This window comes from Lissotriton helveticus, chromosome 8 (genome assembly GCF_964261635.1).
Source record: "Lissotriton helveticus chromosome 8, aLisHel1.1, whole genome shotgun sequence".
In the NCBI taxonomy this organism is placed as follows: Eukaryota; Metazoa; Chordata; class Amphibia; order Caudata; family Salamandridae; genus Lissotriton; species Lissotriton helveticus.
Window position 1 is genome coordinate 226275749 of NC_136069.1, and position 25396 is coordinate 226301144.

Genomic DNA, 25396 nt, shown 5'->3' on the forward strand with positions numbered 1-25396 from the left:
TGGGGGAATATTAGCTGGCTGTCTATGAATGTGATGTTTTTGATATGCCCACTGCCTCTCTGCTACTTAGGGAGCGGTGGATTATTTCTATTATGCTGTCAACTGCTAAAACCTAATAAAATTTGTTTTGAAAAAAAAAAGTATAAAATTCATCGTGCATAATTCTCCAAATAAAGCTGTAAATCCACATGTGCCGAGTTACGCTGCTCGTTGTATGTGTATTGACACGTTTCCAAAAGTCACCAAGCATTTGTGTAGAACACCTGGAAAGTTGTCAGTTAGCTGGTTTCCAGATGTTCAGCAGGAAGTCTTCTGTGAGTTATTGCTTTAACGTGTGCATTGGTATTTCTTCGTTTGTTATTTTACATGTACACCTGTTTAGATGTCAGGACCCTGGTGTGGTGGCACTTTTTTGTTGCCTTGTGTATTTTTTTTCTTTACGGGCAAAATATTTTTCTTCGTGGAGAAGAAACTCCTTCCCTGTCACTTTTTGGGGTGGACCATTACCCTTCACACCATGGTAACAGGTTTATCCTGCCCATCTCAGCAGTAATTCTTTAACCATTTCCAGAGTGTTAATGGAATGGGGGAGTTTGTGAATGAGCACTAACTAATGGCTATCGAACCACTATGATTGACTTTCTGTCAATGGCCCAAGTCACTAGGAAGACCCTCTGCCTTACCCACAAATGCATCCGTGTCGGGTCCCACAAAGACTCCACTAACAGTATACGTCACTGGTACTCGCCGCACCTACTCGCCTGCGCGGGAGTCTTCAAACTGCATCACATACCGCCGTGAGGTAATTACAGCGTTCGTGTGCGTCTGCTGTAATGGATGCTTCACGTTTCTCAAGTGTGCTCGAATTCCGGCCTGCCTTTGCAAGAATTTTCGCCGGGGCAGTAATGCCAACATACCTCTGAGGTATGGGGTTGGCGTTTAATACTCGGGCACAGATGTCTTCATACCAAAGATTATTACGCCGTGATAGTTCATTATTGAGATCTCATTTCCCATAACATTTTAGTAAACTAGGAATTTGTAACTTTTCTTTTATTATTATTAAAAACGTTAAAAAAAAATGTCCTGCTAGCATCATAACCGTGTTCTGTTAGCTTTTATTTGTAAAATCTATTTTGCGGGTCACAGGAACATATTGTGTTGAAACAGAATGTTCGTACGAACTGGTAATTCTGTTGGGAAAAAATCTTGGGATATAAAATTATCAGGTGGGAAAATATGGGGAGAAAAACAGCACAGAATTAAATCAATCAAATGGGGCAACACCACATAGTAACATTGATGGTTAAAGGGAAGGGAAAATGGTAAGGAAAAGGAATGGACTCTGTTAAGGGAATGGAGAGACAAATGCCCCCTATGTTAATATTAAATTACATTGTGAATTCCCGAGGGAAAAAAACGACTTTTTGAAAAACAGATTTTTATTGGTTTTATTTGATTATAAAAGCACATCGTAGGAGCAAGCTTCATCATATAAGAACATTTTCTCACAGTCTGATTAACTGGTAAACATTATTGTGAGAAATTAAAACAAAATCTAACATTAGAATCACTACAACATGAATTGCTTATGATTGATCTCGGAGTAATTATTTAACCCGGTTATTTAATCTGAAATTAACACATAGAACCGCTGGACTTCAAAAACTGATTTATTTATTTATAAAGTAGTATTTTTTCCTCAGGGTGTGTTCGCCTTACTCTCTTTTAAGATATTCCTTGTACTCATTCCGTCACATTAGTAGCCTGTTTCTATCCACGGAGTTTTGGATATGTTTTTATGTAGCATTTTTCAAGAAAGAGTACAGTGTACACCCAGACCTAATGGCATTACACATGTCAATGTTCATAGGACAGCGCAGATGTTTGTTTTCGATGGTTCACGAGGGGCAACGGACTTGAAATCTGAAAAACAAATTACTGGTCGAGTCTGGGACTTTGAATCATGTGCTCGGATTAAATTGGTTATTGAAAAGGGCGCATTGTTAGCTTTGCAGACTGGCACTAACAGGGTTTATTGCAGCGAATCACCATCGCCCTTCCCAACAATGCACTTTTGTTTCTTGTTCATAACACGTCTGACGAAATCATCATTTTGAATATTGCTAATAGACAATTAGAGGAAAAATAATTGTGTGGAATCCTGGTTGATATTAGTTAATGCTGTGACAGGGCCCTGATATTTAATTATCCAGGTTTTTATTTTTTTACATTTCGAATTAGCCGTGCATCAGCATTCATTGATCTAGAGCATGAGAATAGCCAGTGGTAAGATAATAACAATGATTTGTTCTACATAGTGTTTAGTACTGCCCTTGGTAAGATTGTAAACACCATGGTACTATTACCATGTCTCTTTCAATAAAAAATGAGCTCCCATGAGTTGCTCCCTCTTTGCATCAAGGGTACCCCCTGCCCTAACACTAGCAGGGAATATAAGCCCTGTGCCCCTTTTGTACAGGGCTGTCGGCCCCTGACCGTCCTGGGCCCAGGCGCAACTGCTCTTGGTTCACTAAGAATAGCTATTACCCTCTCACCTCTCGCTCCATTACCTTCAGCCTGGAAATTACTAGACTGAAATATCTTACTGCTGCCAGCAGGTTGTAAAAAAAGTCTCCTCAACAAAAACACTTTGCTAATTTTTGTAAGAAAATGTAATCTGCAGGTACATACAGTTATCTGCGGTAGATGCATTCTCCTCTGGCATTTTCAAAAAACATGCGATCATTTTGTTTACTAGCTTAACTGTACCAACATTTCTGTAACGGTATAATTAGAGTAGTAATACGTTCATTGTATAAATCATTGATTACAAAAAAAAAACCCTACAAAAACTAATATTCCTCTTAATAAGACACCCCCCTTGATAGAACTTCAATTACAATTCGATTTATAGGATAATCGGATAATTAAAAAACTTTAAATTAGTGAATAGATTCAAACTGCGGTCTTTTACTGACTTGTTTAAAATGGAAATAGATTTGATCAAGAAATTTCATAAGATTACTGCTAAAAGAAATCTATGAGTGTTAAAACAAGATTTGATAGCTTTTTCCATTGTTCTCGCATTCAGCTCTCGGAAGTGTTCCCTTTGGTAATTCTTCCAAATGTCCAGAAGCTTCGGACACGAGCAAATAATATATCTTATTGACTTGTCTTTATAGCCAAATAGCCTACATTCAAAGGTATCAGCACAGCAGATGTTCCATGGTGCTTCAAATTGGGATATCGGAATATACAGTAATCTGAATCTTAAATTTTGTTTTTACATGGCCTTCCTAATTTAAACTAAAATATGGTTGTCTTGCAGCAGTGACCTACATGTTTGTGTTTCAATGATGCTAAAAGGTCTACCTTGCAACAGTTATCCAACAGAGTGTCCTTTATTTGTTTCTTCCCTTTGGGCATCCAATTGAAGGCATTTAAGTGGGGTAATTTTTGTACCTCCATTGATTTCTTTAAGATCGAAATGTTCAATACCTCACCCTCCTTCGTGTCTACATTTGTGTTTAAATCTTCAAGGATGTGCCACTTGAGAGAACTGAAATTGGCCCTGCTGCAGTCACAGATATAATTTATTGGGATGTTTGAGACATAGCATGCTTTAAATGGTTGCCAACCAAAGATTGAACAGATCTTATTGTTTGCATATATATTGTGCTCATGTCCAATATTGTTTTTGCATTGAACATCGGTATCGATACAGCAGTGATGGTGTTATTTTTACATTGAAAGTTGCCATTGGCACTTCAGTGGCCCTTCCTCAAAGATCCTTGAAAAACGTTTGATAGAATAAGTTACTATTCCAACTTTCTGTTTCTTTGCTTGAATGTGCAATCTCCCTTTTAGTTTTTCATCTATGGATATGTCACGATACTCATAGCTCCCTGCTTTGTATATTTGTACTTAGTCGAATTTCCATGATTTTTGCTGCATTGCTGTCATGTTGTTTTGTTCTACCGGATTGTGCCAATGTTCATGATCATTTAGTGATCTCTGTTGATCACTGTTTATTTTAGAAAAACACATCAGAAGACGGTAAAGGCAGGTCTCATTTTCGTTGTTTAAATTGTAGCTGTAATTATGCTCAATGATGTCTTTCACCTCGGTTGCTGGCAGCCGGCTTTAGTGATGTCCCTTAGTACAGTTTAGCAACTACGTCATATTGTTATTACAGATTACTAAAGATGTCACAACGTGACTGTAATAAGGCTTTGTAAACAGGGTTCGCACTCTTCCATGTTTTACACGAAAATACGTGCCAGATCGAGAAGTAATTGGAAGATCAGCTAAATAAGGAAATAGAAATAAGTGAGGAGGGTTAATCAGAGAAATATGGTATATATATCACTTTCTTCTTCCTGGCGGTCAAAGATAACAAAGGACACAGCAGGGCTTTCTGAGGCTGCAATTTATTTGGAATCGTGTGCACAACCGGTTTCGGAGTGTGCCTTCGTCAGGTGCTGTCTTCCAAAGTACGTGTCTGCCATTTTCGTGTTGTTTTATGGGCTCCTCCTCCTTATTGCTTAGGAGCCTCACGTGCATTCAATTAGTCTTACTTGCGCTGATTCCGGGGACTACGAGTCCCACAATGCTGCATGTAGGCAATCTAATGTTATGGCAGGTCGCAATGATATTAATGCAGTGTCCACCTCTGGTTCCCTTCTTTCAGCCACGACCTTCTCAGGAGCAAAGGTAGGCAACGCAAGTGTATTATCCGCGTTGCACTAAGCAGTCTTAGCCCGCCGCACTGCGGCGGCTCCTCTGCTCCTGGTACACGAGCGTGGCGGTTCACGGATATTCCAACACCCTGGCATAAATTCAGTTCATTCCCATATCTCCGTGAACAACTTTTATGAAAGGGTCCTTTGTACGCCCCTTGGGTAGAGCGGTAACATTGAATCACTTTCTTCTTCCTGATGGTCAAAGATAACAAAGGACACAGCAGGGCTTTCTAAGGCTGCAATTTATTTGGAATTGTGTGCACAACCGGTTTCGGCGTGTGCCTTCGTCAGGTGCTGTCTTCCAAAGTCCGTGCCTGCCATTTTCGTGTTGTTTTATGGGCTCCTCCTCCTTATTGCTTGGGAGCCTCATGTGCATTCAATTAGTCTTACTTGCGCCGATTCCGGGGACTACCAGTTCCACAATACTGCATGTAGGCAATCGAATGTTATGGCAGGTCGCAATTGGAAGATCATCTAAATAAGGAAATAGAAATAAGTGAGGAGGGTTAATCAGGAAATATGATATATATATATATATATATAAGTAAAATTAAATCGAGGTGTATAAATTGTGAACCACAGAGGTATGGGCATAAAAGCCTTCCTTTATTTCCATTTTGGAATAGAAAAGCAGCACTTTTAGGCATTGCTATGCGGGATACTATTGAGCAATGTATAAAGGGATGAGAAACAAGTTACATCATTTTAAGTTATAATACAACATGACCAGGACCAGGACCATTCTTCAGGAGAACTTCCCAGTTATTTGGGTTCAGTTCTTTCATTAAACGTAAAGCTGCTTAAAGCAACAGGCTTGGATCAGTTCTACGCGACCATGAATCCTGAGGGGCACAATGGACAGTAGGGCTGCCAGAGAGTCTGCCTGTGTGCCTGAATGCCAAGCAAGCCTCTTGTGCTTCTGATCCTCACTAGATATCACTACTGTTAGGACCTTAAGAGTTCTCGGAATTTAAGTGCAAGGAAACATTGGCTCTCGAATCTCTGATTGTAGATGGTATCTGTACACCGAATTACCACCTGCTTGGAGAAGTGTGCGCAGAGGTAGGAAGGGGGGCCTGTTTTGAGGGCTGTAGGGCAAAGAACAGAGTATGAGGGGAGAGGTTTTGATGGTCCTCCCGTTATACAGGAGGATTTTGGACAGGGTTGAGCAATGCACCCGCAGTCTTCAAAACTCTGGGCCTGGCGTCGCTCGATTGGGATTCTAGTGGAGTATTTCCCGGTCCATAAATACCGGGCAAGGTGAAATGGCCCTGTCATTGGAATGGAATCTGCCATGTGATACCAGTTTAAGCCGTTATAAGTAAGAGACTTACTAAGGTGAGCTATTGGTTTTCAACTTTTCAGCAAACTCTGGGAGGTTTTATGCCTTTTTAAAATACAGTTGGGGTTTCTTATTCTGGCATGTTAACTCCTCTGCAGTGTATAAAAGTGGAAAGAGGAAGAAACTAGGAGGGAGCTTGAGTTCACAGTCCAACTTTAGGGCACCAAACTCCATCTATTATGTGACTTGGACCCGCACTCTTATTTCACAAACCAATGCTTGATAACTGTTGGCGAGAGTCTGTAAACACACACAGAACATATAAAGCATGCATACAGTTGAAAAGCACAATGTACGATGCTTCTTAGAAACACCCACATACAAAAGCCCACCCCTTGGGTCTATACTCCGTTTCTTTCCCCCCTTTACCTGAAAGACGTTTTCTTACTAAAATGAAGGGGGCAGGTAATCATTCAATTCAGTTTGCCATAAGAAATAACTATTGTGTGTTGCAGAACACACCTAGTTTCGTGAAATTCATTTTGTGTTCAGACCCTTTGTTGCATTTAATCAATGAGGGGATTCTGTGGGTAGGTGTATGTATATATATATTGGAGTGTTGATTAGAGAAGCAACATCCTTTCTATCATTATGCATAGTTACAGAAAAATTGAATGTTTTTCTTGTGTTATGGAACTTTCTTTATTAGGTTCCCAGCTTCAATGTGGTTTCCTCTCTAGGAAATATGCCTTCTGCCAATAACCACGCCTAAGTCGTCTATGCTGGTTTCAGATGCATCTTAGTTGTATCCTTGACTCAGACGTTGCTGGGTCCTTCACTTGTAGCTTCTCAATTCAATGTATGAAAGGATACCACAGATTGAAGTAATCCTTTATGTGCATCAGTCAGTATGTGCTTGTCTTTGCCAAAGAATTCAGTAGTTAACATGTTGTTTACTCCTAAGGGAGGATCAATCAATCAATCATGCCATTTGTATAGCGCACTACTCACCCGGGAGGGTCTCAAGGCGCTTGGGGGAGGGGTATGCTACTGCTCGAACAGCCAGGTCTTGAGTTGTTTCCTGAAGGCGAGATGGTCCTGGGTCAGCCGAAGGTGGATGGGGAGGGAGTTCCAAGTCTTGGCAGCCAGGTAAGAGAAGGATCTTCCTCCGGCGGTGGCTCTTCGGATGCGTGGTACGGCTGCGAGTGCGAGGCTGGTGGACCATAGCTGGCAGGTGGGCGTGTAGATGGTCAGGCGGTCGTTGAGGTACTTGGGGCCCAGGTCGTGGAGAGACTTTTGGGTGAGGAGCTGGAACGTGATCCTCTTGTCGACGGGGAGCCAGTGCAGGTTCCTCAGGTGGCTGGAGATGTGGCTGCGTCGGGGGACATCCAGGATGAGTCGGGCGGAGGCGTTCTGCATGCGCTGGAGTCTTTTCTGTAGCTTGGCTGTGGTTCCGGCGTAGAGGGCGTTTCCGTAGTCCAGTCGGCTGGTGACGAGTGCCTGGGTGACAGTCTTCCTGGTCTCGGTCAGGATCCAGCGGAAGATCTTGCGAAGCATACGCAGGGCGTTGAAGCACGATGAGGAGACGGCGTTGACTTGTCTGGTCATCGAGAGGGAGGGGTCCAGGATGAAGCCCAGGTTGCGTGCGTGGTCGGTTGGCTTGGGTGCGGTGCCCAGGGCTGGGGGCCACCAGGAGTCCTCCCAGGCGGAGGGCGAAGATCCCAGGATGAGGACTTCCGTCTTGTCCGAGTTCAGTTTCAGGCGGCTGTCCTTCATCCCCTCGGCGACGTCTTTCATCCCTTCGTGTAGGCAGGTTCTGGCGGTGTCGGGGTCTCTGGTGAGGGAGAGGATCAGCTGGGTGTCGTCGGCGTAAGAGATGATGTTGAGGTTGTGCTGGCGTGCGATGGCTGCGAGAGGTTTCATGTAGATGTTGAAGAGGGTGGGGCTGAGTGAAGATCCTTGCGGGACGCCGCAGATGACTTCGGTGGCCTCGGAGCGAAACGGGGGGAGGCGGACTCTTTGTGTTCTTCCGGCGAGGAACGAGATGATCCACTCCAGTGCCTTCTCTTGGATACCGATGTTGCTGAGGCGCTGGACTAGGGTGCGGTGGCAGACCGTGTCGAACGCAGCGGAGAGGTCCAGGAGGATGAGGGCCACTGTTTCCCCCTTGTCGAGCAGGGTCCGGATGTCGTCGGTGGCTGCGATGAGGGCGGTCTCGGTGCTGTGGTTGGCTCTGAAGCCGGACTGCGAGGGGTCGAGGGATCCGTTCGTCTCGAGGAAGGCGGTCAGCTGTCTGTTGACGATCTTCTCGATGACTTTAGCAGGAAAAGGGAGGAGCGAGATGGGGCGGAAGTTTTTGAGATCGGTGGGGTCCGCTGTAGGTTTCTTCAGGAGGGCGCTGATCTCGGCGTGCTTCCAGCTCTCCGGGAAGGTGGCGGTGCTGAAGGAGGCGTTGATGATGTTCCGGAGTTGGGGTGCGATGGTGGAGTCGGCCTTGTTGAAGACGTGGTGTGGGCAGGGGTCGCTCGGTGATCCGGAGTGGATGGTGTTCATCGTGCGGGCTGTGTCTTCGGTGGTCACAGTGGTCCAGGTGCGAAGGGTGGCGGTGGGGGGCGTTGGTTCGACGGTTGGGTGCGTGGGTGGGGCGCCGAAGCTGTTGTGGATGTCGGCGATCTTGCGGTGAAAGAACGAGGCGAGGGAGTCGCAGAGGTCTTGTGACGGAGTGATGTCGTAGGTGCCGGTGCTGGGGTTGGAGAACTCCTTGACTATAGTGAAGAGCTCTTTGCTGTCGTGGGCGTTGTTGTCCAGTCGTTCCTTCAGGGATTTCTTCTTGGTGGTGCGGATGAGCTGGTGGTGCTTGCGGGTGGCGTGTTTGAGGGCGGTCATGTTGTCGGTGGTCCGGTCGAGGAGCCAGGCTTTCTCGAGGGTGCGGCAGATCTTCTTGGAGTCCTTGAGGTCGTCGGTGAACCAGGATGCCTTCTTGCTTCTGGGTCTGCTGGGAGGGTTCTTTAGTGGCGCGAGGTCGTCTGCGATATGTATTACATTGCCTATAGTTTCCCCCCTATGAGCCAGGTGCCAGCTGGCACTTAGCAGAAGTTACAGAGCTTCATGCATTGCCTCATGTTTGAAGACTGCTTCTAACCCCTGACAAGATTACATATTAATGAGTGTGCGTGTGTTAATTATTTTATTGTCGGGTTTATATTAATATGTTGGCTGCATGCTTGTCGTATCTCTATTTTTGTGAGCAAGGTTGCCTACTACTAATTTGAACATTGGTATGTTGGGAGCTCCATTGAAAACAATAGAGTGCTCTAGGCTCCTAATAGTCGGTGGAAGCCCGTACTCCAACATTCCAATGTTTGTTCACACCCGTTGCTGTGAACAAAAGGCCTCACAAAGCCCTAGGGGATCCCCTTGGGCTCAATAAGGCCTTTGTTTTACCAAGTCGAACATTCTGCCCTCTAGGGTTGAAATGTTCGGTTAGCCTTAGAGCCCTCCGTAGTGGGCTATACTGGCCATTAAAGGCCCTTGCCTTCAGCTAGGACCTTTAGCGCTGGTTTGGGCCTATAATGGCGGTAGAGCCTGCTACGGCAGGCACTAAGGCTATAGTAGATATTAAATGCATGTTTTGTATTTAACATCAAGTAAAGGAGGGTGGATTTAATACAGCTACATCAGAGATAGTATTACAATGATTAGTTTCATTTCAAAGTATGGGCTGTAGTAGGAACCAAAACAGCTTGCAAACTATATTCAAAATTGTTGGGTTTTTGTTGTTGTTTTTTACTGCCATAACTGGGCACACCTGTTTAAACCCAGTGCATAGACCTATGAAACGTTGCTCCATATAGTAAACTAATGGCCAAACGTACAGACAGGTTAAAATTGTGTACAACCTTTTTTTGTGACCTGTCTGTGATTTTGTGATGCAACCTATCTAGATAGAAGTCGTGTAGCAAACTCTCAGGTTGCAGGGGTATGACCTGCCTAATGAATATTAATTTATTATTTGCAATCCCCGAGGATTAGCTGCAAACGGTGCAACATGCAAGAAAGAGCCGACCATCATCCCTGCATTTCCATTCTTAAAGAGGATGCTTTTTTTTAGAAGCTGACCATGTGCTTGAACTCGTGCTTAGTTAAAATTAAAAAAAAAACACGTTTTCAATGACATTGAGGAAAGGGCGCACGCAGTGGTCACATGAACCAATACCGACTTCCCCCGATGCCGCCCAATACAATTCACAAATTGGAAGCTGACCAATGGGAGAACTTCTCCTTTGGAAATGAATTAAGTCGGTAACTTATCAAAGGTTTGAGGTTACAAACTGCTGAAACATCTAATTGTGACTCTCTTTTACTTCACTTCCTAATTGCGCTTTGGAATGAGTCGGGAAACACCTTTTGGGATTCAGATTGGGTTTTCTGAATCACAAAAGGGGGTTCTTACATTGCCCTATGACTTTTTTTGTGGTCACAAACCCTGTCATTTTGCAAATCGCAGGGTTCACGACCGCAAAATCTTTTAGCCTATTGTTGTTTTGTTTAATTTATCTTTTTATCCGTCATAGATCTACCTATTTTTCCAAAGCATGTTATGGTGAACTCTAAATGTTGTCAGTGAACTTAAATGCAGAAATAGTGTTAAGTAACGTGTATGTGTTTTTTGCAGGGGCCCAAATAAGCTGCTTTGCCCCATCCAATTTTTCCTGGCGCCAGGCTGCCTACGTTGACTCTTTCTGTTGGGCAGCTGTACAGCAGAAACATTTATCCAGCAGTGAATCAGGAAACATGCCTCTGTGGCTTCATAAAGTAAGTTTCAAAAGAAAAATATTGAAGTATTTTCTTGGCTTTGGACTGTGGTATTATTGGTCTCCTCACTTTTTCATGATTGGGATCTGGACACTTTGGCATATCATTAATTTACATACTTTGTTTGGATACTATTTTAAAATTCTGACTTAGAAAGTGAAGTTTTACAACAGCAGGCATCCAGAGTGCCTAGAAGTGTAACTTTTAAAACCGGTATGATTAAAGTCCAAAGGTTCTTCACTATTTGGTTGTAGGTCAAATAACTAGACTACAAAGATCGATAGCTTAGTTTAGAAAACTGAAGAACCAAACTTTCCTCCTAGCAATGTAGTGCAGTTCTCCAGAACCTGGCGAATCAGTCGTCCTGGAAAATATTTGTGATCAGTACTGCTTTTTATCGCTAGCCTCCAGGTGCTGGGTATTTTTGTGGTGGTCCTTGAGATGCCAAGAACATTCTTGTTGGGCTTTGAATATCCGAGGGTAATGGTTTGGGTTCGTGCATAACTCCAAGTTCTTTAGAGACTGCACCCTTAGGAACCCAAATGCGATTCGAGAACGCAAGCAAAGCTTTAGGTCGCAGAATGTGGAAAGAACAGTCGGAAGTCCTGCTCTTGAACAAAGTTGAGAGCTCAAACACATTCCCCCTCTTGAGGCCAATACTGTGGGAGGTCTTTGTCAAAGTCCAAGTCTTTCAGGAAGTTCAGCCCTTCACAGGGCTTGGTCGCCCCACTCACTGCTGCCGCTCCTGCCTGCCTTTGCCGCCTCCTGCCTGCAGATTCCTTCGCTCGCTGCCCGCTGCTCCTGGGAATTTCCCGCTGCTCCTGGGAATTGCCCGCTGCTTCTTGGAATTTCCCGCCACTGCCTCCCTGCGGCCCGCACCCCTGTGATTCCATTCGCCGCCCCGCTCCCGCCACCCAGCTGCTCCTCCCTCCCGGCTCCTTACTTAAGGGGACCGTAGGGGACCACAGAGTGTGACCGCTCAGCCCTCCACAGGGCTTGGTCGCCCCACTCACTGCTGCCGCTCCTGCCTGCCTTTGCCGCCTCCTGCCCGCAGATTCCTTCGCTCGCTGCTCCTGGGAATTTCCCGCTGCTCCTGGGAATTGCCCGCTGCTTCTTGGAATTTCCCGCCGCTGCCTCCCTGCGGCCCCGCCCCCCTGTGATTCCATTCGCCGCCCCGCTCCCGCCACCCAGCTGCTCCTCCCTCCCGGCTCCTTACTTATGACGCCCCCAGAGCGACCGCGCAGCGGACGCGCGCAGCGGGAGCGCCGATTGAGCGCCGAAGGTGCGCCAAAGGTAAGCCCGTCGGCGCCCGTCCGCGCCTGGCCCGCGCCCAGCGCCAAGACCCCTGGCCTTCCCCGCTGATGCAAGACGACCCGACTGACCTACGGCGCCGCCACTCTCAACGCACTCAATGCCGGCCGGACCCACGCCTGCTGCCGAGCCACCCCGAGACGCACCCACGGACCCTTCACCTGCTGCACCTGCAAGTTCACCTGCCTCCGAACCTGCCCCGCACTCGCCAAGACAAACACCAGCAGCAACCACCTCAGGTGCATCCTGATCAACACCCGCTCCGTCCACAGACACGCCGTGGAACTCTGGAACCTCCTCGACGCTACATCACCGGACGTCGCCTTCCTCACGGAAACCTGGATGAACGCCTCCTCTGCACCCGACATCGCCATCGCCATCCCGGACGGGTACAAGATCATCAGGAGGGACCGCATCAACCAGACCGGAGGTGGCATCGCCATCGTCCACAGGAACACCATCCGCATCACGACCGACACCAACGACTCCTTCGCCGCAGCCGAACATCTCCACTTCCAGATTCACACCGACCCTAAGACGACCCTCAGAGGCACCCTCGTCTACAGACCCCCGGGACCACGCACACAATTCAGCGAAGACATCACAGACTTCATCAGCCCGCACGCCCTCCCCTCCACTGACTACATCCTCCTCGGGGACCTCAACTTCCACCTGGAGAACAACAAGGACCGCAACACCACCGCCCTGCTGGAAAACCTCGCCAACCTCGGACTCAAGCAACTGGTCAACACCCCCACCCACTACGCCGGCCACACGCTTGATCCCGTCTTCTCTTCCAGCAAGTACATCACCTTCAGCCACGCCACCGGACTCCACTGGACCGACCACAGCTGCGTCCACTTCAGCTTCAAAAGATCCACGACCCACCACCACCCGCAACAGGTACCTCACAGGAATTGGAGCAAGATCACCGCAGACCAGCTCACCACCTCCCTCAGCCAGAGCCCACCCGCCAACACAACGGACCCCAACGAAGCAGCCCGCAACTTCACACAGTGGCTGACCGCCTGCGCCGACAACCTCGCGCCACTAAAGAACCCTCCCAGCAGACCTAGAAGCAAGAAGGCATCCTGGTTCACCGACGACCTCAAGGACTCCAAGAAGACCTGCCGCACCCTCGAGAAAGCCTGGCTCCTCGACCGGACCACCGACAACATGACCGCCCTCAAACACGCTACCCGCAAGCACCACCAGTTCATCCGAAACACCAAGAAGAAATTCCTAAAGGAACGACTGGACAACAACGCCCACGACAGCAAAGAGCTCCTCACTATCGTCAAGGAGTTCTCCAACCCCAGCACCGGCACCAACGACATCACTCCGTCACAAGACCTCTGCGATTCCCTCGCCTCGTTCTTCCACCGCAAGATCGCCGACATCCACAACAGCTTCGGCTCCCCACCCAACCGTCGAACCAATGCCCCCCACCGCCACCCTTCGCACCTGGACCACGGTGACCACCGAAGACACAGCCCGCACGATTAACACCATCCTCTCCGGATCACCGACCGACCCCTGCCCACACCACGTCTTCAACAAGGCCGACTCCACCATCGCACCCCAACTCCGGAACATCATCAACGCCTCCTTCAACACCGCCACCTTCCCGGAGAGCTGGAAGCACGCCGAGATCAGCGCCCTCCTGAAGAAACCTACAGCGAACCCCACCGATCTCAAAAACTTCCTCCCCATCTCGCTCCTCCCTTTTCCTGCTAAAGTCATCGAGAAGATCGTCAACAGACAGCTGACCGCCTTCCTCGAGACGAACTGATCCCTCGACCCCTCGCAGTCCGGCTTCAGAGCCAACCACAGCACCGAGACCGCCCTCATCGCAGCCACCGACGACATCCGGACCCTGCTCGACAAGGGGGAAACGGTGGCCCTCATCCTCCTGGACCTCTCCGCTGCGTTCGACACGGTCTGCCACCGCACCCTAGTCCAGCGCCTCAGCAACATCGGTATCCAAGAGAAGGCACTGGAGTGGATCATCTTGTTCCTCGCCGGAAGAACACAAAGAGTCCGCCTCCCCCCGTTTCGCTCCGAGGCCACCGAAGTCATCTGCGGCGTCCCGCAAGGATCTTTACTCAGCCCCACCCTCTTCAACATCTACATGAAACCTCTCGCAGCCATCGCACGCAAGCACAACCTCAACATCATCTCTTACGCCGACGACACCCAGCGGATCCTCTCCCTCACCAGAGACCCCGACACCGCCAGAACCTGCCTACACGAAGGGATGAAAGACGTCGCCGAGTGGATGAAGGACAGCCGCCTGAAACTGAACTCGGACAAGACGGAAGTCCTCATCCTGGGATCTTCGCCCTCCGCCTGGGACGACTCCTGGTGGCCCCCAGCCCTGGGCACCGCACCCAAGCCAACCGACCACGCACGCAACCTGGGCTTCTCCTGGACCCTTCCCTCTCGATGACCAGACAAGTCAACGCCGTCTCCTCATCGTGCTTCAACACCCTGCGTATGCTTCGCAAGATCTTCCGCTGGATCCTGGCCGAGACCAGGAAGACTGTCACCCAGGCACTCGTCACCAGCCGACTGGACTACGGAAACGCCCTCTACGCCGGAACCACAGCCAAGCTACAGAAAAGACTCCAGCGCATCCAGAACGCCTCTGCCCGACTCATCCTGGATGTCCCCCGACGCAGCCACATCTCCAGCCACCTGAGGAACCTGCACTGGCTCCCCATCGACAAGAGGATCACGTTCCGGCTCCTCACCCACGCACACAAATCTCTCCAGGACCTGGGCCCCAAGTACCTCAACGACCGCCTGACCTTCTACACGCCCACCCGCCAGCTACGGTCCACCAGCCTCGCCCTCGCAGCCGTACCACGCATCCGAAGAGCCACCGCCGGAGGAAGATCCTTCTCTTACCTGGCTGCCAAGACTTGGAACTCCCTCCCCATCCACCTTCGGCTGACCCAGGACCATCTCGCCTTCAGGAAACAACTCAAGACCTGGCTGTTCGAGCAGTAGCATACCCCTCCCCCCAAGCGCCTTGAGACCCTCCCGGGTGAGTAGTGCGCTATACAAATGGCATGATTGATTGATTGATTGAAGTTAAAGTCGAAGCGAAAATACAACCAGGCCAATTGGGACTCGTCCCAGTTCCACAACACTCTGCCTGAGAAGTTGCGAGGACGCCAGATGCCTTGCGATCTCGTCCCCAGTCCCCCACCGAAGGAGCTGAGATCACAACTGTTCCCAGTGCACCTCAAGTTTATGGGTCCATGGGCAACGTTGCAATAAATTGAGGCCTTTAAAGAGACCATGTTGTGAATGTTTGGCTGCCTTGCAGCCCCCTCTGGCACACTTTCAAGCCCCGAGGATCCTGTAGATGCCTGCAGTCTAATAACTGCCAGTAAGTTCACCCATGGCACAGTCCGTGGCTCCAGAACCTCCTCTGGTTCCGCCCCAGTGTTGGTGCTGACTTGCAATCAGGCACCAAAATCCAAGGAGGTCCTGCACCTTTGATGCCAGCACTGACTCTGCTGGTGCCGGAGAACAACTCCTTTCCTATAGTCTTCTCTGACTCTGAGCTGATTCCATTTCGGCCCGACCGAGTGCTCGTCTAGATGCCGTACTTATACACCCGGCCCCAGATTAATCTGACACAGACAAAACCATGCCTTTTCCCTGGAGCCAAACCTGCGTTCTCCAGCAACCTTTTTTCGGTTTAGACTCTAAGCAGAGCCAATCTTCCTTTGGAGATGATAATGGAGTTGAGGGGGATTATTCCCCCCATACTAGAATGACAACATGTTATTCATGGACTTGCAGGAGGCCTTTGAGTTGGAATCTTCCTTAGTAATGAGACCTGCAGGAGAAGTGTTTGATTTTCAACTGCCAACTATGGAAGTCAAAACCAGCTTCCTAACACAAGTTTTGCAACCAAGGCAAACTTAATCAGTACCCTTACTTCCATTTAATGATACCCGACTGACACCCATATGGGCATCTGATATAAGCCCAGTGGCAATCCACCAGTGAACATGCAGGTTGTCAGGTGCCACAGTCAAGTGCTAGGTGACCCTGATTTCTTGACGCAGCACCCTACCTCAGAAAGTTTGGGGGTTCAAACTTCGACCAGCATTTCTTTCCCTATGATTTCTCCTGACAGAATCGAAACAAGGCATTCAGGAAGCAGATGTTTTCCTCCAGCAGTCTAGCCGTCTGGCCAGTCCATGCCAGCTACTTACTAGGAAATATAACCATGCCTTATGTGACATGGTTGGCAAGATCTTGCTGGCAGTTTCTGCAGAATTTCGAGCCAATTTGGCTCCAATCATACAGAATGGTAAGAATGCCGCAAAGTATGTCATCCACTTTGGACTTGACATTACCAAATGCTTGAGCGGCCCCTTAGTTTTGTCTACTGAACTTTTCCTACTCCTTCTTTAGCTAGCTTAAAGCTGAACACTCCTTCTCCAGGCTCCTCAAGACAGTCACATTTTGGGAAACACTCCAGGTAGGGTCACATCTTTCTCTGGAATAACCGGATGGAATGCCTTACTGATCAGTGAAGTGGATTAGAAGCATGTGTGCCTAGACTTCGTTGTGGGGCAAATCCAATGTGAGTTCTGAAGACAATGTTTTTTTTCTTTTTTTCTTTTTATTAACTTTGCTCAGTGACTCATAAGATACATAGCAGTGTTTAAATGGCATGTGCAAGGATAACAATACATTTTGCATTCGAAAGTATGCAGTACAGTACCATAGAACAACAACCGTTATCATTCCTGTCCCATCCCCCCACCCCCTCATGGCTGTGTTTGCGCCAGGGACCCCAGACCTTCTTCCATTTCTTCACACAACCCCTAGCCTTGTAAACTGTCTCCTCCGCCCTCTGACACCAATCCAAGTCTCGCTGCCACTGGTCCCATTGTAGAGGCACCTGTGCCCCCCAAGAACTAGCAATATTCCATTAGGCCACTCCAGCCGCCAGGGCCAACCAGATCTCATCATACCTTGACCAGTCCGTCGGTCCCTTGATCATCAGCAGAAGCCGCCTAGGTTCCACTGGGACTGACGAGCCTACACTGTTGCCATTGTATGTGCCACCCTGGTCAAGAACAGCACAATGTGTGGGCAGTCCCAAAACATGTGGAAAAAGGAACCCTCTCCACGACACCCCCTCGCGCACAAGGGGGACAAACTCCTGCCCCAAGCAAACAGGTGAGTGCGCGGGTAATACACCTGATGCAGGATTTTTAATTGAACCAGGCGGAACCTAATCCGTATCGCCACTTTGCGGGGGCTCTGCAGGGCGTCCCGCCAGTCGTCGTCTTCCAGGTCTCCTATATCCTCCTCCCATCTCGCCCTCAGAGACACCAGGGGGTCAGGCATATTGTTTGAGTTTGCAGTAAATAGTGGCTGTGGGTTTCTCTAAGATGGGATCTAGCAGGAGCCTGTCTTTCATGGACGAGTATTCCGGGATCGAGGTGTCTTTGCATATGTGTGCGCAGGGCATGCACGAGGCGCTGATAATGATAGTGCTGGAAATTGAACTTTTGATACTTGTTTTTGAGATAGTCGAAGAATCTAGGGGCGTCCCCCTTCCAGACATCCCCCAGGTAGTCAATCCCGATCAGTTTCCAGCCCTTACAGCCGGTTACCCGTTTCACCTCCATCAGCAGATCTCCGGACCATAGCGGGGTCCTTCCCGTTATAATGTCGCCCACCCCAAGTATTTATTGGCCTCCCTCCAGCATTGGAGGACCACCCCTGGTTGCGAGGGCAGATCCTTTTGTTGCTTCCGCGAGTACAGCAGGGGTTCGCAGTTCCCCTCCGGCATGACTTACCTATCTACCCTGTAGGCTGGTTCTGACCTCGCCCCATATGTCCAAAGAGCTAAAAGAGATGGAGCGCCTGCACCATTGAATGGTAGGGTCTGGCCATATAGAGAACGATGTCATCGGCGTAGAGGGATGTACGCTCCTCCCACTCATCAGTCAAAGCCAAGCCCCAAAAAAGACCGTTCTCTCCGGATCCAATGGGCCAGTGGCTCCAGGGCCAAAGCAAAGAGGAGTGGGGATAGAGGACAACCCTGCCTGGTGCCCCGCCGCAGGGGAAACGGCCAAGACATCGCCCTGTTTACCCTCAACCTTACCACAGGTTGCGCGTACAACAAGCGCACCCAACTGCAGAACACAGGCTCAAAGCCCAATCACCGCCAGACCATGGATAAATACGGCCATTCGATACTATAGATGGCCATGGAGGCGTCCAGCGCCATTAATGCCGTTTGGGTGTCGCCGACGTCCTCCGTCATGTATAAAACTCCATAAAGTTGACGTAGATTGTGTCTAGTACTCATGTGGGGCAAGAATCCTGACTGATCCACATGAATCAAGTCCGGCAGAACCGAGAGTAGTCTTGTCGCCAAAGCTTTAGCCAACACTTTGGCCTCCACATTAAGGAGCGATATAGGGTTATAAGACAAGCATTGGTCTGCCGGTTTCACGGCCTTGTGTATGACCACAATCGTGGCCTCTCACTGGTCTGGCGGGAGTCTCCCCACATCCCTCGCTTCAAGGAACATTCGTCTGAGGGGTTCAATCACAACACTGGCTTGCCTCTTGTATATTTCAACTGGGAGTCCATTGGGCCCCTGCGATTTCCCCGCCTGGAGTACATTAAGGGCTTCCCCAAGTTCCAGTGCCGTAAGGTCAGCGTCTAGGCTATCGGTCTGCTCCTGGGATAGCGTAGGCAAGGCAAAGTCCCGCAGGAACTCCTCGCAATCCGATTCCGATCTGGTGCATACCGGGGTGTAGACCCCTTCATAGTAGGACGCAAAGGCCTCTGCTGTATCAGTCTCTGTGGATACCAAGGATCCCGGCTCGCCCCTCACCTCCGTGACCCAGGATCTCTCCCGGTCCCTGCACTCGAGCCATGCCACTAGCTTCATGCGTATCGTATACCCGAGGCTGCGTGGCTAGGGAATAGGCCCGCGCCTCACCCTCCGCCAGCGTGGGAAGTTCCCTGTGCTTGAGGGCAAGCTCGTGGCTATGCTCCACCGAGGTGGCCCCCTCCCGTCTCCCGTTCGAGTGCTTCAATTTCCCGCTCCAACTGTGCAATTTGAAGTGCCTCTTCATTTTTCTGGGCCCCAATTAGCGCCTGGGCCTGTCCCCTCAAGACTGCTTTAAAAGCCTCCCACAGGGTTAACTGGGAAATGACCAATCCCTGGTTCTCGGCGAAACACAATTGGGAACCTTCACGTAACTTATCAGCTATAGAGTTGTCTCTGAGGCGCCATGAGTCAATCCTAGGGAAGGCCGCCTTAGACGTTGCCGCCCCTCTAAGAGTAACCCCCACCGGTGAATGATCCGAGATTCCCCGGGCCATGATACAGGAGTCCACGAAGTCGCCCTGTTGGCCCCCCCGAAGAAGGATCCGTGCCTTGCGGAATAGTAAGTGTAGTGCCTTTGTGTGGGGTGGTGTATGCGCCATATATCGCTGAGGCCCAGTGCTGTGGCAAAGCTGCGCAAGCCCACTTCTCCCCTGTTTTCCTGCCTCTCCCCAGAACGGTCAAGGTCCGCATCCATGACCGCATTGGTATCACCCCCCAGTATCAGAGTGCCCGGGGAAGGTCTGCCAAGTGGGTCCCGATTTTAACATAGATCTGCACATGCAACCCAGGTGGGATGTAGCAAGAGCTAAACAGTAACGTGCGACCCTCCCACCTGACCGCCACAGCCACCACACATCCCGAGTCTTCCGCCCACATACCCGTGACCACCATTGGAAGAGCTTTATGTACAAGGATTCTCACCCCCCTGGAGCCAGACGTGAACCCCGAGTGAGCCACCATCTTGTAGCCGAACCGGTCCAGAGCCTTGCACGTGTTACTCTTTGGGTGAGTCTCTTGTAAGAGCACTACATCAGGGGTGTGGCGCTTCAGATACTGCAGGACTAGTGTCCGCTTTATTTTATTTTCCAACCCGTTGACGTTCCATGACCAAAGCCTGATATGCGTTTGATCACCCATTGGACTGTCCCGGATCCCTCCCCCGCAAGTGCCCGCCAGTACATGATGTCGAATTAACAAAGAGTAGAGTCTCCATGAGACAAACATAAACATTCCCACATAACACTACCCCCCGCCCCAACTCGTACCCCCCTCCCTGCCTCCCTGCTAAGTGGGCCCCCAACCACCCACCTCTTAAACAGGCTGAGTGCCTGTCGCCCCATCAACCCCATACCAACAGTTAGAGGGAACAAAAGCCTGCAATCTCAGAAGAAGACATACTTAAGTGTCGGAGTGCACACCCCCTGGATGGATCTCGATGCCTGAACCCTGCCCCTCCCACTCCCTCTCCCCCAACGTAACGAAGTTGTGCCAGAGACCCTCAGTGCTCAATCACAAACCCCATAGAAGTCCCGATCTTGCCATTGCAGAAAAGTCAGCCGCCCCAGAGCCTCCCGTCCGACCACCTCCGATATGCAAGGACCCAGGAGGCACGTCGCCCCACCGCCTCCCTCGCCCACAGTGCTCCAAGTCCTCTTTACTACAACTGTCACTTGAGGGATGTCTGCTCGATCTGTTGGGGCTCACGTGGTTGACTGTTGACGTTTTAGGTCCCCTGACCGACACGGCCCAGGTTCGAACGTCGCAAGCCATTCTGGCGGCCCACGGTCCGCCATCCCTCCATCCAGTCGCTCGCCTCAGCCGGTGAGGCAAAAAAAAAACACCTTGTCACCGTCCAGTGTCTTGAGGCGTGCCTGGTATAACATCATGTACTGTATCCCTTGATCCCTGAGGGCTCTTTTGACACCTTCAAACTATCTCCGCTGGCGCTGTACATTTAGCGTAAAATCAGGAAAGAAGCAAATCGTGGCTTTGTCCAGGTGCAGATCCCTGGACACCCTTGATGCCTGCAGGATGGCGTCCCGATCCTTGTAGTTTAGGATGCGGGCTATAATGGTGCGTATGCAATTAACATATAGTATCCCAACTGGTGTAACTTGGAGACAATTAGTAAAGATATGTATAAAACATTATCAAAAGGCGATAAGGAGCCTCTTCTGGTATTTCACTTATGTGCGCGTGGCATCATATTTATTGTAGGAGTAAAAGGGAAAGAAGCGCAAATGAACAAAAATAATTTTGCAGTTATTACAGCACTGCAAAGGGCAATGTAACACAATCAAGGAAAACCCAAACCCAAATACCAGAAGAGGTTCCTTATCTCCTTTTGATAATGTTTTATACATATCTTTACTAATTGTCTCCAAGTTACACCAGTTGGGATACTATATGTTAATTGCATACTCTCTACCCCAATCCCAACGTGGTTGAAGGGTTTACTCCTGTTGTTCTCACTATAATGGTGCGTGGCGGGCCCCTGACTTGGGCCTCCCCCCTCCAGTGCTCGATGAGCTCTCTCCACGGAGAAAAATTAGATTGGCGCTTCGGCTTGAGGTGGTTAAGTATTAGATCCTCCACAAACCAGTCCTTGACTGGCCCTCCATGCCCTCCGGAACACCCACGATACGGACATTATTTCGGAGCGCCCGGCCCTCCTGGTCCTCCAGGCGGGCGGCCATATCTGCCTGGTTTTTGGTAAGTGCGACCACTTGCTCCTCCAGCCTCTTTGTCTTAGATTGCAAACTGCCGATGCTGCTTTCAGCCTCCGCAACCTCATCTGACATCTTCCCGAAGACCGTGCGGAGTAGGTTGACTTCTTCAGTCACGGAGTCGAGCTTGTGCTCCATGGTGCCTCGCATCTCTTTTTTGCCGCCACGCATCTCCATGATGGCTAACATGATGTCCTTAAGTGATGGGTCGGGCTCACTGGCTGTCGCCTCGCTTCTCTGCCTTCCTCCTGGTTGATCATCCTCCTGTCCCATGTGGACGGTGTATTTATTTATGTAGTTAGTCTGGCCCTGTGTCTGCGTTCTGTTGCGGCCATAGCCCCGTGGTTACCTCAGCAGTAGATGCAGTCTGCTGTAGCACGCCCCCGGCCTATCCCAAGAATCCCACTTTGATGCAACTCGCACCCTGCAATTCTATGAATGTCCCACTGGGTGCTGTGCTTCCTCGCCACTTACGAAGTCCCGGGCCCACTCACAGTCTGTCCCACTACGAAGTAAGACCTGTAACAGGCGACGAGCTGCACTCCCAAGGCTGGCGCAACCCACGCGGATCCAGGGATGGACCAGGCCCTAAGATGTCAGGGGGAATACTGCCTCAAAGCAAAAAGACCACACTGCCAGGCAACTGAACTACAGACGCTGCCGCGCTTCAGATTGTGTGTGGACCGTGGCCGTGATACTCCGCCAGTGGGGGTAAACCCTTCAATTCCAATCACAGCTGGCACCGGGCTTCAGTGCTCATGAACGCTCTAGCCGCCATCTTGCCGCGGCCTCCGCCTCGCCTACCGCAGAGGGCACAAGGCCGTGGGCCACCACCGGCTGCTGCTGGCCCGTTTCGTTCCAGTCCAGCCTCCTCACCTCCCAAGGCACTCAAATTCGCCGCACTGTTATTGTCCTGCTTTGCGGCGGAGCCTCCACACACTTCCCTGTAGCCTGGGCCCCGCGGCTGCGCCTCGTCCCCTCCCGGCCTGCGAGCACCCAGGCCCACCAGGCTCTGCCCGCCCGGGGCTCTTAGGTCAGCCGCACTAACCTTCTGCTCCTGGCTTGCCGCGATTTCCCGACAACGCCCCCAGACACCGCAGAGAGCCGCCGCTCCGAACTTCACTAGAGCCCGGCCGCGCCACTCCCGATGTCAGCCCCACGATGTCACAAGCCTCTGAGGCCTCGCAGCATCTACCAGCGGCCGCCGGCTCACAGCGTCCAGGACGGGGAACCTCCGCCCAGCAGGATACAATCTGCCCCGGTTCCAATCCTCCGGGACCCTGCAGTGCCACTCAGCATCCAACCTGAGCACAGACCCTGAATCACTCATCTGCTGCAGAGCCACCATACTTCAGATTTCTTACTGGACTTAGTGTATTAGGGAGTCTCCCTGAGCTCTGCTCAGTCATAGTGTGTCACTGTTAGCCTTTTGACCTGCAGTTTCCCACTTCATCTCTACTCCTCCTTCCATCTTCTGAAGTACATTTTGGGAGTGTGTTGACTGGGCTTTCTCACAGAATGTCTCAGTCTAAAAAAAGTCTTATTTAGACCTTGCAAGACTTGTGGAAAATCCAGACTCTATTCTGAGGATCCACATAAAGAATGCTTGTACTGGTTTCTACCCCGACCATAAGCCAAAGGAATGAAAATACTGCTGTACTTTTTCTGCTAAAACCCTGAAAAGATCGGGAGGGTAGATTATTTATGTGGCTACAAAAGAAGTAGTCTATCTCTGACTCAAATTCAGACTGTGAGGAGAAGATTCATACCTCCTCAAGAAAGAGGGGAACTCATCTTCTGACAGACTCTAAAAAATCTATGTCTCCCAGCAGAGAGACCAGTGAAGAAACAAGATCAAGAAAGCAGCCGGTAGGCCCTTCCTCCTCTCATGAAAGGTCTGATTCAACACCTCCATCATCTGCTCCTACCCCATTTAAGGATTCTTCTTCAAAGAAAAATCGACTACCGATAGAAGCCGTAGACAATAATTTCTTCGTCGACGGTGCCATGTGGCCAGGAACATCCGCACTGTTAACGGTGTTGATGGCAACTTCCACTACGGCGACAATCAAGAGGAAAACCGTGACAATGACATCGTCGTCAGCAGCAACGAGACCATCTCCGACAACGATGTGCTTGTTGAACATTTCACCGCTAACAGTCACACCTGCTGATGTCCTGTTGACGAAGATTCCTCTTAGCGCTTCGTCATCAGTGCTGCGTCATCGAATATCCTGAAAATTGTATATTTCCAGTAAGGGCACAACTCCTTTTCTGCCTCAGCACTTTAAGAAATTCATCCACTAACTCCAGCAAGCCTCCTGGAATTTCAGGAATCTGAGGAAGACTGTATCTTTGGCCCTGCATACAGCCCTTCACAGTTGAAGGTGAAGTGTCAGGTATCAGAGAACAAAGAAGCGGAACTTGATCAGTCCGCTTACCTTGAAGGTCTTACGCTTTCTCTGATAGGGGACATCCCTCTGTTCAGCAATATAATACATTCCACAAGCATTATCCTTTTGAGGAACAAGAAGATGAGCAACATCACGTTCAGGAACCTTCCATCACTATTCCAGTTACATTGGTCAGACTTGCATATGATGCTAAATGACTATTACAAATGGTTACCTGATGCCAACTCTGCTCAGCAGACTCCACTGAGGTGGGAAGTCCCTGATGCTACTCCTGCGCCGCAGGGCACACCTAGGCCTCAGAAAGGCTGGTCTATACTGCCTCCAATATCTAGTCTAGATACTTTCCAGGATCTCGATTACCAACAATTAGAAGCGGGTGGGCTCCAGACAGATCTCCATGTCCATTATAAGTGTGATGATTACGTCACACCAATGGAAACTTTTTCTACCCCACCAGCAGCTGATTCCCCTCCTGTGGATATCTGCAGTTTCCACGACATGTTGACAGAGCGTCTAAGTGCTTCAACCTTCCTATCCCAGCTAAACAAACCGAGTGCTTCCTTTAAGATTTCAAAGCAGGAACGCAACGCAGCACTTGTGCTATCCCTATTGTGGATTTTATATGGCAGGAAGGCCTAAAATTAATGAAGACACCAGCATCTGTCCCAGTTGTGATTCCAAAGCTTGACAAAAAGTACATGGCTCCTGAGGATTTCCCTAGATGTCTCATTGGTCATGGTGGGCCAGATTCGGTCATCATGCAAATGGCTCATAGAGAAGCAAAAAAACCTTCCTCGCCATGCACAGCCCCTCCGGATAAGGAGAGTCGTTGACTTGACAATATGGGCAAGATTTTCTCCGCGATGGCGGCTAATTCAATCAGAGCCTGCAATGCCATGGCTATCCTGGGGAGATGCGACTGGCCGATGTGGTCTGACATCTCATCTCTGTTGAGTATCTCCCAGAGGGCAAGAAAAATTAGGCAAGAGCGATCCTGGCTGAAGGTAAAAAGTCCTCTTCCGAGATCATAGATGTGGCCATCAATATTTTCTCCACAGCCTTCAGGCAGAAGGCTAGTCGGCAGTGTTGAGCTAACAAGGTTGGCTTAAAGCGACTACATTTCGCCCAGAGGTAAGAGCCAAAATGCTGGATGTTCCATTCGATAAAGAGCACCTTTATGGTCAAGTCATGTCTGAGACTGACATGGCTAAGTTACT

At 49.6% G+C, this 25396-nt stretch overlaps 1 protein-coding gene across 1 annotated transcript in view; it reads left to right on the plus strand.

Annotated features, from left to right (window-relative positions):
• Window positions 1–25396, plus strand: part of LOC144772550 (pannexin-1-like) — a 165843-nt gene that overhangs the window by 43236 nt on the left and 97211 nt on the right. The window contains exon 2 of the mRNA XM_078656971.1: window positions 10703–10842. Within this exon, the coding sequence (XP_078513097.1) occupies window positions 10703–10842 (140 nt within the window). The remainder of the gene's footprint in view (window positions 1–10702; window positions 10843–25396) is intronic.